General features: G+C 39.2%; 1 protein-coding gene across 1 annotated transcript in view; it reads left to right on the top strand.

Moving 5' to 3' along the window:
- elapor1 (endosome-lysosome associated apoptosis and autophagy regulator 1) overlaps positions 1-12,888 on the top strand; it is a 62,333-nt gene that overhangs the window by 29,079 nt on the left and 20,366 nt on the right. Inside the window, exons 9-16 of the mRNA XM_034172295.1 lie at positions 3,480-3,657; positions 3,779-3,907; positions 7,400-7,490; positions 7,601-7,706; positions 7,802-7,939; positions 9,173-9,433; positions 11,466-11,642; positions 11,715-11,865. Coding sequence (XP_034028186.1) covers positions 3,480-3,657; positions 3,779-3,907; positions 7,400-7,490; positions 7,601-7,706; positions 7,802-7,939; positions 9,173-9,433; positions 11,466-11,642; positions 11,715-11,865 — 1,231 coding nt within the window. The remainder of the gene's footprint in view (positions 1-3,479; positions 3,658-3,778; positions 3,908-7,399; positions 7,491-7,600; positions 7,707-7,801; positions 7,940-9,172; positions 9,434-11,465; positions 11,643-11,714; positions 11,866-12,888) is intronic.

Below are 12,888 nucleotides of genomic sequence, written 5' to 3'. Positions count from 1 at the left end.
GCACCGGTCGGCATCACCGCGATTGCTCTCACTGCCTCCCATGCGCTTTCTGCGGGCTCGGTAAATGCAGCAGCGGGCCACTCACACCGCCCTCTGCTGTGCGGAGCTGCGCCAAATCTGGCAACAGGTCCAGAGACTACGCTCGCTGTTTTGATCCGGATGTTGACCGCAGCCGCAGAGCTCCGTGGCCAACGAGAGAGGACTTGGATTCTTTGCGGGTCCCGCATCCGTACCCCCGGAGGCAGTGAGCGAAGGGAGAGCACGCGCATTGTGTTCTGTGTGTGTCTGTTTATAATGTTCTCGCACAGAAGAAAAAAGAGTGTTTACACAAGAGAGGAAAGTGAGAAAATGTTAATGCCTGTTTGAGAAAAGTGTATAAAGTGTGTAGTGAGGGGTTTTACAGCCTTAAAACATCTATAATAATTGCAAAAAATAGCGCTGACTACTTCACGGATTTCGCTTATCGCGGGTTATTTTTAGAACGTAACTCCCGCAATAAACGAGGGACCACTGTATATGTAAGCGATTGAATTTCAATTCTGATTCTTGGCTTAGAAACTCAATTCTATAATTATAAAAATAAATAATGGCAATATTATGAGTACTGATTTTTACGATGATGTTTGAGGGTCACAGTGAGTTTTTTTTAGACTTTAAGAATAAACTTGTAATATTACAAGAATAAAGCCGTAATATTGCGGGAATAAAGTTGTATTCATAGAAGAAAAGATAACCCTGCAGACTGCCTGTTCCAGCCGTTTCCTCCTCTATGAAAGAGGCAATTTTGGGAGCTACTAATCTGAACCAGTGGTGGCCATAGCTAACCAAAACGTTTGCTTTGATAACTGGTAATCACTTAACTGAAAGGTTATCTTTTTTTAATGCTAAACCGATAAACTGCCTTAAAACTTATCGGAAGCTACAGATAACTGATAACTTTCAATTTTGCCTCCTATACTCTCTCAGCTACTAAGAAGCTGATTTTGAGTTTAAACACCCCCAAAGCTTCTAATAGAATTAAAGGGGATCACAAACCCAAACAGCCAATGAGCCAGCACTTCTGTCTTTGTGCGCTCTGCCCCCTGCTGTAGGAAAGAATCATTTACTCTGACAGGATACAGAGGTCCAGCAATGAGGCAGAGGTCTTGAAATGGAAAGCAGGTTTGAATTATGGTTTTGCTTTATAAATAAAATTATTCTGGACAGAATAACTACATTAATGCAAACTCTTAAAATGTGCAAAGTGATATATAACACATATCTGTTAATTTTAAAGTAATGCACTAATTATGAAGATTTGAACATTAACACACAGCTGCCCAAAGGGATTATGGGTAACTAAGCCTCCACTCATACTGATTGGTTGATTCATTCATTCTATGTAAAAACCAACACAAGTGAATCAATGTAACGTGTTGGTGTTTACAAATAAATGTACTTTTGTAAAATGTCATTTTTTTTTCAGTGAGTAAAAAAGTAAGAAATTTTCAAGATCCTGCTAGACAGCGCCTAAGCACACGCGTGATGACATCACAACTCTATCTGGTTAGGGAGACGAGGTTTCTTTCAATAACAAGAACTGTCAAAAAACTTTCTTGTGTGGTTGGAGTTGTGTGGCGATAGGAATCGCCTTTTGAATGCTTGAATAATAATGTCAGTCGCACAAAGAAATCAAATAATAGTGAAAACATGTTCATTGCGCCCAGAATGTTGGTATTTTGGTCGTTGTACTTTGCGGTGCGGTGTCAATAGTGCATCAGTCAGTCGCCCCATGAGGCGTCATAACATCAAGCCTGGTTCACGTGGCAAGATAATTAGGCCGATATCGGACCCGATCTTCCCCTTCCGATAATCTTAAGGACGCCCCGACAATCGTGATGACGCTAAATATAATCTTATCAGATATTCCTGCCGTGTGTGGTTTGTAAGAGTGCTCTGATCTGCTCAGAAGGACGTGAGGAGCTAAATGTGACATGCAGCCAATCAGAAAGTGAGGTGTTTGACCTGGGAATGTTCGTGTGTGAAATTCGTTTGTGTGTGTTATTTTTACTGTGTGGCTGACACCACACAGTGTACAACTAAACCTGTCAGATCTATGATCTTTTTTTTTTTTTTTTTTTTTTATCTCCACGTGTGTGGTCTCTCAGGTTTTGGAAACCTACAGATTTTAAAATCATGTGCGCAACAACACTGTGATATAACTGGTCGGTAGTAGATGGCAGTGTTCTATGCATTTTGATGCCGGTTATATCACACGGCCTGAATCACAATTTAACAGACTTTTCGGCTTTTGGAGAAGCAATCTGGGCTTCTTCTGGCATTTTTACACATGTGCGCGCGAACGAATCGTCCGTGAAGATAATTTTATTAACTACACAGATGTAGAATAGAACAAATGTTGACTAATTTATAACACAATTATGACAGAGTTGGAGGGGAGAGCGAGGAACTGCACCAGCAGCCAGTTTTTTTTTTAAATTGTTCAAATGTGTGTGCGCGAACAGGACAGGAGGTCCTCAAACTGGGTCCTGGAGAGGTGGACATACTGCTGAAAGCAGCTGTCATCCAGACGCAGCTCCTGCATCAAATGATGAAACTCCCTGAATCGGGAACATCTCATGAGAATGTTGTGAACCCACGGACAGCACCGCTGGGGACGTTTGTCAGCTTTCCACAACAAATAGAGCACAGCAACTTGCTCCGTGTGATCAAAGTCCGTCATGTTCACTTGACGGCAAGCGGAATGGAAGCTCCTCCTATTTGATGATGCATTGGGCGAATTTTCGCAGCGAAAGCAGAGCGACACACCAGGTGATGGTGGCGTGTCCTTCACCAGGTGAGGGATGCGAATTTGTGGCGTCCGGTATGAACGTGGTATAACAATTATTGGACCAAAACTTACCGGAAGATCGTTAGTCCGATGATGGTTTTCAAAGTTATCTGAAAAACTAATCTGATAATGAAAACATTATCTTCGATAATTAGTGGTTAGCGGAACTGTGCCCACCACTGATCGGAACTACAGGCGAACTCCGTGTGATTCCTCCTCCGGAATAGACACATTTTCTTGCATATTCTTTTCAAAGTTCTGATACTAATGATAATGTGGTGCAGATGGGTCAAAAGATGAAGTTCCTTGTTTGTAAAACCTACACTGAAGTACAGCTTCACAAAGCACCCACAGATCTCATTTGAGATGCAGAGTTTTTCTCTCATAAAATTACATCTTTATTCTCATAATATTACAAGTTTTTTCCTCATAAAATTATAACTTTATTTTCATATTACGAGTTTTTTCTCGGAAAATTACGACTTTATTCTTGAAGTCTAAAAAAAAAAAACTCAATGTGGCCCTAAAACACTGTTGTATGATTTAATCCCCATCCACCAATGCTAATTCTCAGTAATCTTCCTGATAGCTCCTCATATGCTTTCAGCTTCTTTCCAGTGTTTATTTCTTTTTTTGCTGTGTATGTCAGACTCAGCTCATGTATAAATGGATTGAGCCCAAAATTTGCCTGGAGAATATTGAAGGAGCCGTTCAGCTGCCCCCATCAGGGGAGAAGCAGACCTGTCCACCATGTAACCCTGGTTTCTTTGTCACCAACTCCTCTGCCTGTGAGCCCTGCACTGATGGCTTATACTCAAATGGAACAGGTGCAGAATCATTACACCTAATATTCATGTCATCCTGAGACGTTTTCTTTGACATCATGAACTTTGAGCTCTCGCGCTTCACGATTCTGCTCTGATATAACAACACTTTATTCATGAACAGCCTGTGCCAGGTGTCCTGTGGGCACAGAGCCCGTGGTGGGCTTTGAGTACAAATGGTGGAACACGATGCCGAGCAACATGAAGAGCTTTGTGTTCCGCCGAGAGTTCAGCAGCTCTGACCACAGCACAGGTGAGAGACTAAATCTCAGCAGGGATGGCCAACATGGGCAAATGTTAAATCATCATACAACAAGAGTAATAACAACAGTAACAATAACAACAACATTATAATAATAGTTTTATTCATAAAGTACTTATACATCTCATACTTCAATGTGCTTGATAATACAAAGAGAATAAAATACAAATAGTTGAACAGTAAAACAAAGTTCAAATGAAAAAAACAGGTTGCACCCTAAGAACGAAAGCTTCACTCAAAACCTTTTAATCTAGCGTCACATCACCAGGGAGCCAGTGAAGGGAGGTCAACATTGTGGTATAACATTAGGAAGACATTTTGTATGACTAAATGTTGGATAAAAATGTGCATAAATCTTGTAGGTTTCCTACACTACTAAAAGAAAGTAAGCTTCCATAAGTTTACATTCTAAATTTCATTTCTCGCTTATTTCAGGATTAATCTAGCATACATATATTTGCTAGCATAAGAAATGAAGCTAAGGACCTGTAGTTACCATGAAATTAATAGTGTAGAGTAGATGTAGGTTTTCAAGCGCACACTGATATTTAAATCCTCCCTGATTTGACCCAGAAAGTATAGGTCATGGTTGCTTTGTTAGCAGCCTTCATTTCATCTGTATCTTGATGATACCCCATAGAGAATCTGTGGGGTATTATCCAAGGGGCCAATCAAGTACAGTAATAACATGGTTAGCAAGCCAGTTGCTAGTAGTTTGGACACTGTGGTCAGGTGTGAAGTCCTGCTGGAAAAGGAAATCAGCATCTCCATAAAACTTGTCAGGAGATGGAAGGTCATCTCCTGGTAGGTGGCTTCATTGAGATGGACTTGATAAAACACAGTGGACCAACAACAGCAGATGACATGATGCACCAAATCATCACCGACTGTGGAAGCTTCACACTGGACTTCTGTGCCTGTCTACTCTTCCTCCAGATTCTGGAACCATGATTTCCAAATGAAAGGCAAAATTTACCTTTATCTGAAAAGAGGTCTTTCTGCCCCTCAGCAGCAGCCCAGTTCTTTTCACCCTTAGCCCAGATAAGACACTTCTGACAATGTGTCTGGTTCAGGAGTGGCTTGACACTAGGAATGCAACATTCATAGTCTATTTTCTTTTCGTTGTAGCTCTTGGTGCACTGACTCCAGCCTCATTCCATGCCTCAAGTTCTGGAATCAGCTTTGCCTGGCAATTTCCTCAAGGCTGCAGTCATCCCTGCTGCTTGTGCATCTTTTCTGAGCACACGTTTCCCTTCCAGTCAACCTACCATGAATATGCTTTGATACAGGACTCTGCAAACACTGAGCTCTTTCAGTAATGACCTTCTGTAGCTTATCCTCCCTTTTGGAGGTTGTCAATTAATGTCGTATTGACAGCTATCAAGTCACCAGTATTCCCCATGATTATGGTTGTGTGTACTGAGCCAGAGTGAGATATTCATGGTATTTATACTGCACAAATAATGACTTATTCAAACTTGAAATTAGTTTTTTCCCCCTTAGCTGTAGGCTGTAATTATTGAAATAAAAAAACAATTGGAAAGATTTTATTTTATATTTAATGAGCCTAGAATATATAAAAAGTCCACTTTCTGAAATAACTGACAAAAGATACTGAAATATTTCACCATTTTCTATTTTATTTTTTTAGATGTTAAATATATCACATCAGATAAAGATTTACATATAAAACATAGTTGAATGATCCAAAATAAAATCACTGTAAGTTTTGGTTTATGGTTTGATCCCACATGGACTGAAAATGGTGTGATGCGTCAGGGAAAAGTAACTTAAAAATATTATTGAAGAGAGACTCACTGACACTCATCCTAATTTAGGCCCAGTCCCTCTTGCACTACTACTTTTATTGATTAACTCTTCTGGTGTTGTTTTTAACTAACATTTTCTAAAGTAGAGCTGGAAATATAAAAAGGAATCAGATCCAATCATGAACAAAATGTAAGACGTAATGATGCATCAAATTGTTGTTTGAGGAATTAAGTTAGTCATTGTTGGACTGAATCAATATAATCTGCACAGATAAAAATAAATCAATAAAAAAATAAAATATTTTTGTAGTTTTCTAAATAAAATCAACAAAACACAAGATAAAGAGTAGCACTAATATCACCCAAGACCATAACTATAGTGTAAAGAAGATGAGAGTCTGGGCCAAAGTCCATATCTGCCCTCCTCAAGCCTCAGGCTTTGAAGCACATTTCCGTTAAGTGTGTGAGGGTTTAGGACTGTCCCACTGTCAAAGTGCACGAGGACTCTTCCGTAGATATTTTGGGCTTTTTTTGCCCATTTTCTGTAAGTTATCATTTTCTCAAACTTTCCCAGAGAGAATTACCCATATTTCATAGAGCTGTGATGTTAAAAATAGGGTTACACGGGGAAGCCCAAAAATGTAGAAAAGATAAATAACCCTTATAATGAATGTAATGAATAAAACCTGGAACATTAGGTGCACAGGTCTGCCTCAGTTTACAAAGAAACATTAACAAGGATTAAAAATGTCAGTTAAAAAATAAAGAAATCAGAGGAATGCAAGCATATCAGTCAGCCGTTTACATTTTCACTGATTGGTGCTGTTTTTGACTAAAAAAGAGTAAATGAATAATTTGGTAATTACCTCTCATTTACCATTTGTGTAAGGCAAGAATCTAGAATGTTAAAATTAACCTATCAACACCTCACACACTTGATGTGAAGAAAGATTAAAACAAAACAAATATTTATGCATTGTAATTGCACTTAAGGATTGTTTTGGATAAAAAAAAATTTTAATTAATGAACTTAATGTGATGTTTAAATGTCATTTAAACACAAATAAAACAGATAAGAATGAGATTTTGGTAATAACAGACTACAAGTAAATGTGTACCTGATAACCAGATTTATGTTTATCATAAATAAATTCATTTAATTTTAAATGATTTCAGTTTGTTTTATATAATACCTAAATATTATGCCATTAGAAAGATGTTTCTTGTAGGAACAAAAAGCTGACAGTAGGGGGCAGAGTAGGCCCTATGTAAGGCCAGGAGTTCACTCTAGCTGGCTGAGGAGAGTGTGGAAACAAGTCTTTCTTGAATCCAGCAAAAAATAGCTTCTACAGCCACGAAAGATGTCACCATGAACACTGCAGCTACTGGAGTTAGTTTCCTGACATCCTGGAAGCATTTTTACAAAAAGGATATGGAGCCATAATGAAACATGGGAGAAAAATGCACGGAAAATAGAAGAAAAATGCACGGTAGTGATGTCATTCAGACAGTGTGATAAATAATGAAGGTGTCATATCATGTTATATAATAGTTAGGTGTCATATAATGTAACGTATCATATGTACATTTTATATTAACACAATAGGTAATCTCATGCTGGTTGAGTCAGTCGTATCCAAACCAAATCCACAGTCATCCATATTGTACATTTTTGAACAGCAATATATTTATTATTTTTTGTATATAATATCAGCATGGGAGGTGGCTGGGGAGTACGTGTACACCACTGCTGGGGACCAGGACACAGACTACCTGATGCTCACACTCGGTGTCTCAGGATACAGGTGCAATCAGACACCAATGGACATGTCTCTTAAAAATGTTACATAATGATAAACAGCACACACTGTACGCGTTAAGGAGGGGCTTTATGGGGTGTCATCTGTCCTTACAGGCTGCCTCAGTCCACAGTCAAAGACCACGAAAGGAGTGAACTGTCTCGCATCACCTTTGTCTTTGAGACGACGTGTACAGCTGACTGCAAACTTTACTTTCTGGCGGTGAGGGAAAACACTGTGCACTTTTTTGCCTTGTACAATGAGCAGCCTTTATGAAATCGCTCCTAACAGCAGTATGAACATGTATTTGTCCTCAGGGTTATAATCAGTGGAATAATGAAATTATGGAGCAGTGGAAAGGCAGCAACAGGAAGCAGGCGTACTCCTACCTGATCCAGAACAACAGCACTGTCAGCTTCACCTGGAGCTTTCAGCGCACCGAGCAATTTTCCATCGTGAGGCACAGCTACACCTCAACAGCTCCACCTCCCAACATCATTATTTAGAGTGCTTTTTAAAGGATCAATAGAAATGGTTGGATGTTTATTTGCATTTCCTTCTTTCCTGTCATTGCGCAGTCCTACTTTTGCCACTGACCTACCTGCATATCATGTAGGTCAGTGGGATAAAGAGTCTGGCTATGGAGATCTGAGTTTAATTCTCAGGCACACTATCTGCCGGTGTCCTTGGACAAGACAGGTCACCTCCACTGTCCCAGTCCCACCCAGCTGTCAATGGGTGGGGTTGGGGAATTAAGATATATCAGATTAAGGTTTCATCCAGGAGGAATCACAGACTGTCATCACCAGTAGGCCCCACGGCGTACATACAACTTTGTTCTTATTCTGTCGTGGAATTCATCACTTTATTTTCAGTCGTCTGTTTGACCAGTTAGTTTTGCAGCTCGGGGTTTGTTGTATAAAATGCATACCTGGTGCCTCATTCATTAACAATGTGTATGCAAAAAAAACCCAAAACAACAACAACAAAAGTATGCATTTTACCCCTATGTGAATTGGTACGAGGGGGACTGAGAAGTTTTGAGCCTGACCCAGAAAAAGCAGGGTGTGATTCTCCACCTTTTGCATTCTGAGAAACCAATATTTTACAGCGGTGCACTCAGTGAGTCAAAACTTCACATATTTAAGAAATGTTGGTTTCTCAGAATCCAAAAGATGGAGAACAACAGCTCACTGTTTTGGGGTCAGGCTCAAAACTTTGCATTCACCCTTTGTATATAGGAAAGAAGAATGTGTGTACATCACGTATACTTCTGTCCATGAATGCACACCTTTTTGGACACAAGTCACGTCTGATATGGTGAAGTGGAAATGGAAAAATAAGACAGAATTTAGCAGAAAACTAAAGAGACAATATCATAGAGTTTGCATTTCTTCTTCTTAAAATATAATTTATAGTTTCTTTTCATGCATGTGCACACATAGAGTAACCGAGAGCACTGACCCTCTGTCAAAACATTGACCACTATGTTTCCAAGGCGCTTGCTACAAATCTAACAAAATTCGGGACGTGAACAGTCTCAGCAGGGGGAAAATCACCATAACAACTGTGACCTGTTTCCATATTAATTACACAACTGGATCATTGCCACCTATAGGAAAGAATTGGAAAAGCAGATAACAGCTCTGCACTTATTTGGGTGAACTGTGAAGTTTCTCTTTTCTTAGGAAAGGAAGTACAGCGCTGATATTGCTAAGATCTACTCAATCCACATCACCAATGTGATTGGGGGTGTCGCCTCAAAGTGTCGCCACTGTGCCCTGAGCTCCAACCTGGGCTCCTCCTGCGTTCCCTGCCCACCAGGACACTACATGGTCAGTGGGACAGGATTTTGTAAGAGCTGCCCATCAAACACCTTCATCAGGGCTGAGCAGTCTGTGGGAGAGGCCGCGTGTGTTCACTGTGGGCCAAATACAGAAAGGAACATGGTTAGTGCAATTACAGCCTTTCCAAAAACTAATTATGTTATTACAACCTTATAGTGTGTGTGTGTGTGTGTGTGTGTGTGTGTGTGGGTGACTTAACTATTTCACTCACACACACACACACACACACACACATATATATATATATATATATATATATATATATATATATATATTAGAGCTGGGCAGCGATTAAAAAATTTTAATTGCATGATTTCCATGATTAATTGCAGTTAATCGCATAAATCCAAAAATGAATTCAAAAGTAGTGTATAGCACAATTTTATATTAAATGTTCTGCCATATGAATGAAAGTGCCACAACATTTGTTCTGCAAACACTTAACAGCATTTTGTTTATGCAGTTGCAATTAACAGGGTTCTCAGCAGGATTTTTTTTCTCAGAGTAATTGGATGGAAAAATCACCTTAAAAATCCACGGTTTTGGGGATGCTTAGGTGTGTCTCACACTTGCTACTACACTTAGAAATAAAACAAAGGCTCTTTAAACAGTAACTGTTTTTATTATTTGAAAAAAATAAATGTGCAAGGGTCATTATCATGTTAATCAAGAAATCATCTCACCTGAAACAACAGATGAGTTATGGTTTTAATTTACAGACAAACATCAAAGATTTCTAAAGAATCTTCTTTTTTCCTTTTCTTTTTCTTTCTTTCTTTTTTTTTTTACTTAAAACTATTTTAATTACAAGTTTAATGTAAGAAAAAAACAAGGATTTTCTTGAATAAACTGCTGGGTATAAATGAGCAATTCTGATGTTTCTGACACACATATACACTATTCTGTGTTTTGGCCTGATGCCTTGTTTCTTTTGGCTTTGAAGTAACAAAGTAACAAAAACCTATGGCTTTTCTTCACACAATTTAGTGCTCAAAATGCAGGCAGTAGTGTTTCAGAGGATTATAAATGTAAAAATCTCCCGGGGGAAGCTGGCCCCGGTCTCCCCTATCCTGCAGCTATACATTTAATTTTTAATAAGCAGTAGCTTTCTTAAGTCAGTTAGAATGCTTACTTTATGTCTCTACAGTGTTAGAACATAATGTACAACTCATTTAATTGTTTTTCACTGTGTCACACTTTTAGTGGTTCACAAGTTGACATTAGAAAAAGAGCATACAGATGAAATCCTTGACCAACTCCAGATGCAGACATGTTGCCTTGGTCAGGGGTAGAGAAAGGAGTAGACCCCAAATAGGCATATGTTTTGATTGTGGCAGGAAACTGGAGAGACTCACGCAGACATGGGGAGAACATGCAAACTCCACATTGAAAGGGCGGGAAATGATCCCATGACCTTCTTGCTGTGAGGCACTAGTGCTAACCACTACGCCACCTTGCCAATCCAAATCAAACTTTGTCTGTTTGTTGAGAGTGCCAGTTTGCACCTCATTGTCATAAATGAGAGTGATTGAGGCACTTTTGACTGAGATATAATGCAAAATGTTCACCAAATGGATGTTTCAATATTAAATTCAAATGTCCACAAAATCAACAATCCGGATTAGATCTGGATCAAACCTTGTCAGGTGATAGAGTGCCAGTCTGCACCTCACTTTCAAATATGAGATTGATGGGGGCATGTTTGAATAAGATATAATGTAAAATATACATTAAATGGGGTTTTCAATGTTAATTTTAAATGGACACAAAATCTGTAATCTGGATCAGATCCGGATCAAACTTTGTCAATCAATAAAGGACACCATCCTATATCTCAAATATGAAAGAAATTTGTTTGTTTTTTGACAGTTATGATTTTTTGAAAATTTGTTCAATGTTAAAGACAGGATTTTTTCAAGATTTTACCCAGCTTTTCCCTTTGACCTATGACCTTGACAATTGAATCAGTTTTTGTCTATCACGATATGAATCTTCAGTAAAAATTGCATAAATATACATGAAAAACTGCATTGCACTAGCAGAAATTGACATGTTTTTTTTTGTCAAGTATGTAAACTTATAGTCTCAGCTGTAAACATACCTGTTGACTCTTCCCCATTCTTTTGTCATCCAGGCCCACTCAGCTTGTCTCAGTGACTGCACCATTGACATTCGCACACGAGAAGGAGAACTGCTGCATTATGACTTTTCTCCTCTGGGCAATGTCACCGCACTCCGCAGCAGCCCTCGCTTCACCAACAAAGGCCTGCAATATTTCTTTCACTTTAACATGGGCCTGTGTGGGAAAGAGGTGAGAAACTTCCCTTTGTTACTCTGTAATGGACTTTGAAATTCTTTCTAGCCTGCTGTGTTTCTTGTGTAGGGCAGAGAGCTGGCTACCTGTGTGGATAATGTCACAAAGAGCAGGAGAGAGGTCAAAGGTTATGTCTGCAGGTCCACTGTGGTTCCCTCTGGCATCAGGAGTATGATCATGGTCTCCAGTCTGCCGTTCGTTATTGGTGACACACTTGCAGGTCTCATGTACATCCTCAGAAAATTTTACTCTCAGAGATCTTAGAAATCTGTCTTGAATCTTATGTGCCACAGGTGTGCTAAGTCAAAGAAACAATAATGAAGTAGTACAGTACTTGGGAAGCACATATTCTTGGACATTTTAATATAAACTTTTTGGCCTGATTTCTGTATTGTGAGATATGTTGCAGTAACAGGTTTTTATCAAGATTAGCTTTTGAGATATGGGTCAAATGTCTAACAATGATGCATTGTAATGAATGATCACTCTGCTTAGTGAGTACTGAAAAATTATGCCATCATGGAAATGCCAAAGCTTGAAATTCCTTAAATGACAACTTGAGGCTGGCTCTAAAAGCGAGTCACTCTTCACAGATTTTCATGTTAAAATCTCCAGTTTTATAGCAGTAGACATGAAAACATGCATAATTAGTAGTGTGGTTCTTTTTCATGGCAGATAGTCTATGCAAAGTGCAGACGGTGAGCAGTGCCCACTAGCTACCATGGACTCAACCATTATTTGTCCTTGTTATGACAAATATCTCAGATAATACAGTTTTCTCTGCAGTCAGTTGTAGTAACGGACCATCTAAGAAGTTGGTTCTCCATTATTTCCAATGAGTGAAATTTTAGTCATTTGTATGTTAGCACCGTTGGTGCTAATTATTAGCAGGTATCAATAACTTTGTGACATGAATGAAGAAAATGAGAGAGAGAAAAGGCTGGATGATGTGGGGAGAGTACATCAGGAAATTCAAGAGATTAGTACGGATGAAGTGAGGGCAACTATGAAAAGCTCTTGAAAAGTGAGGGGATGCCTGAGGAGTGGAGACAGTGTGCTGGTTCCTGTTTTTAAGAACAAGGGTGATGTGCAGAGCTGCAGTAACTACAGAGGCAGAAAGGTGATCAGCCACAGCATGAAGTTATGGGAAAGAGTAGTAGAAGCTAGGCTTAAAAACAGGTGAACATCTGTGAGCAGCAATATGGTTTCATGCCGGGAAAGAGCATGACAAATGCAATGTTAG

Source organism: Thalassophryne amazonica, chromosome 6 (assembly GCF_902500255.1).
Source record: "Thalassophryne amazonica chromosome 6, fThaAma1.1, whole genome shotgun sequence".
Lineage (NCBI taxonomy): Eukaryota > Metazoa > Chordata > Actinopteri > Batrachoidiformes > Batrachoididae > Thalassophryne > Thalassophryne amazonica.
Note: the sequence above shows the minus strand (reverse complement) of the source record. Positions and strands in the feature narration are given on the sequence as shown.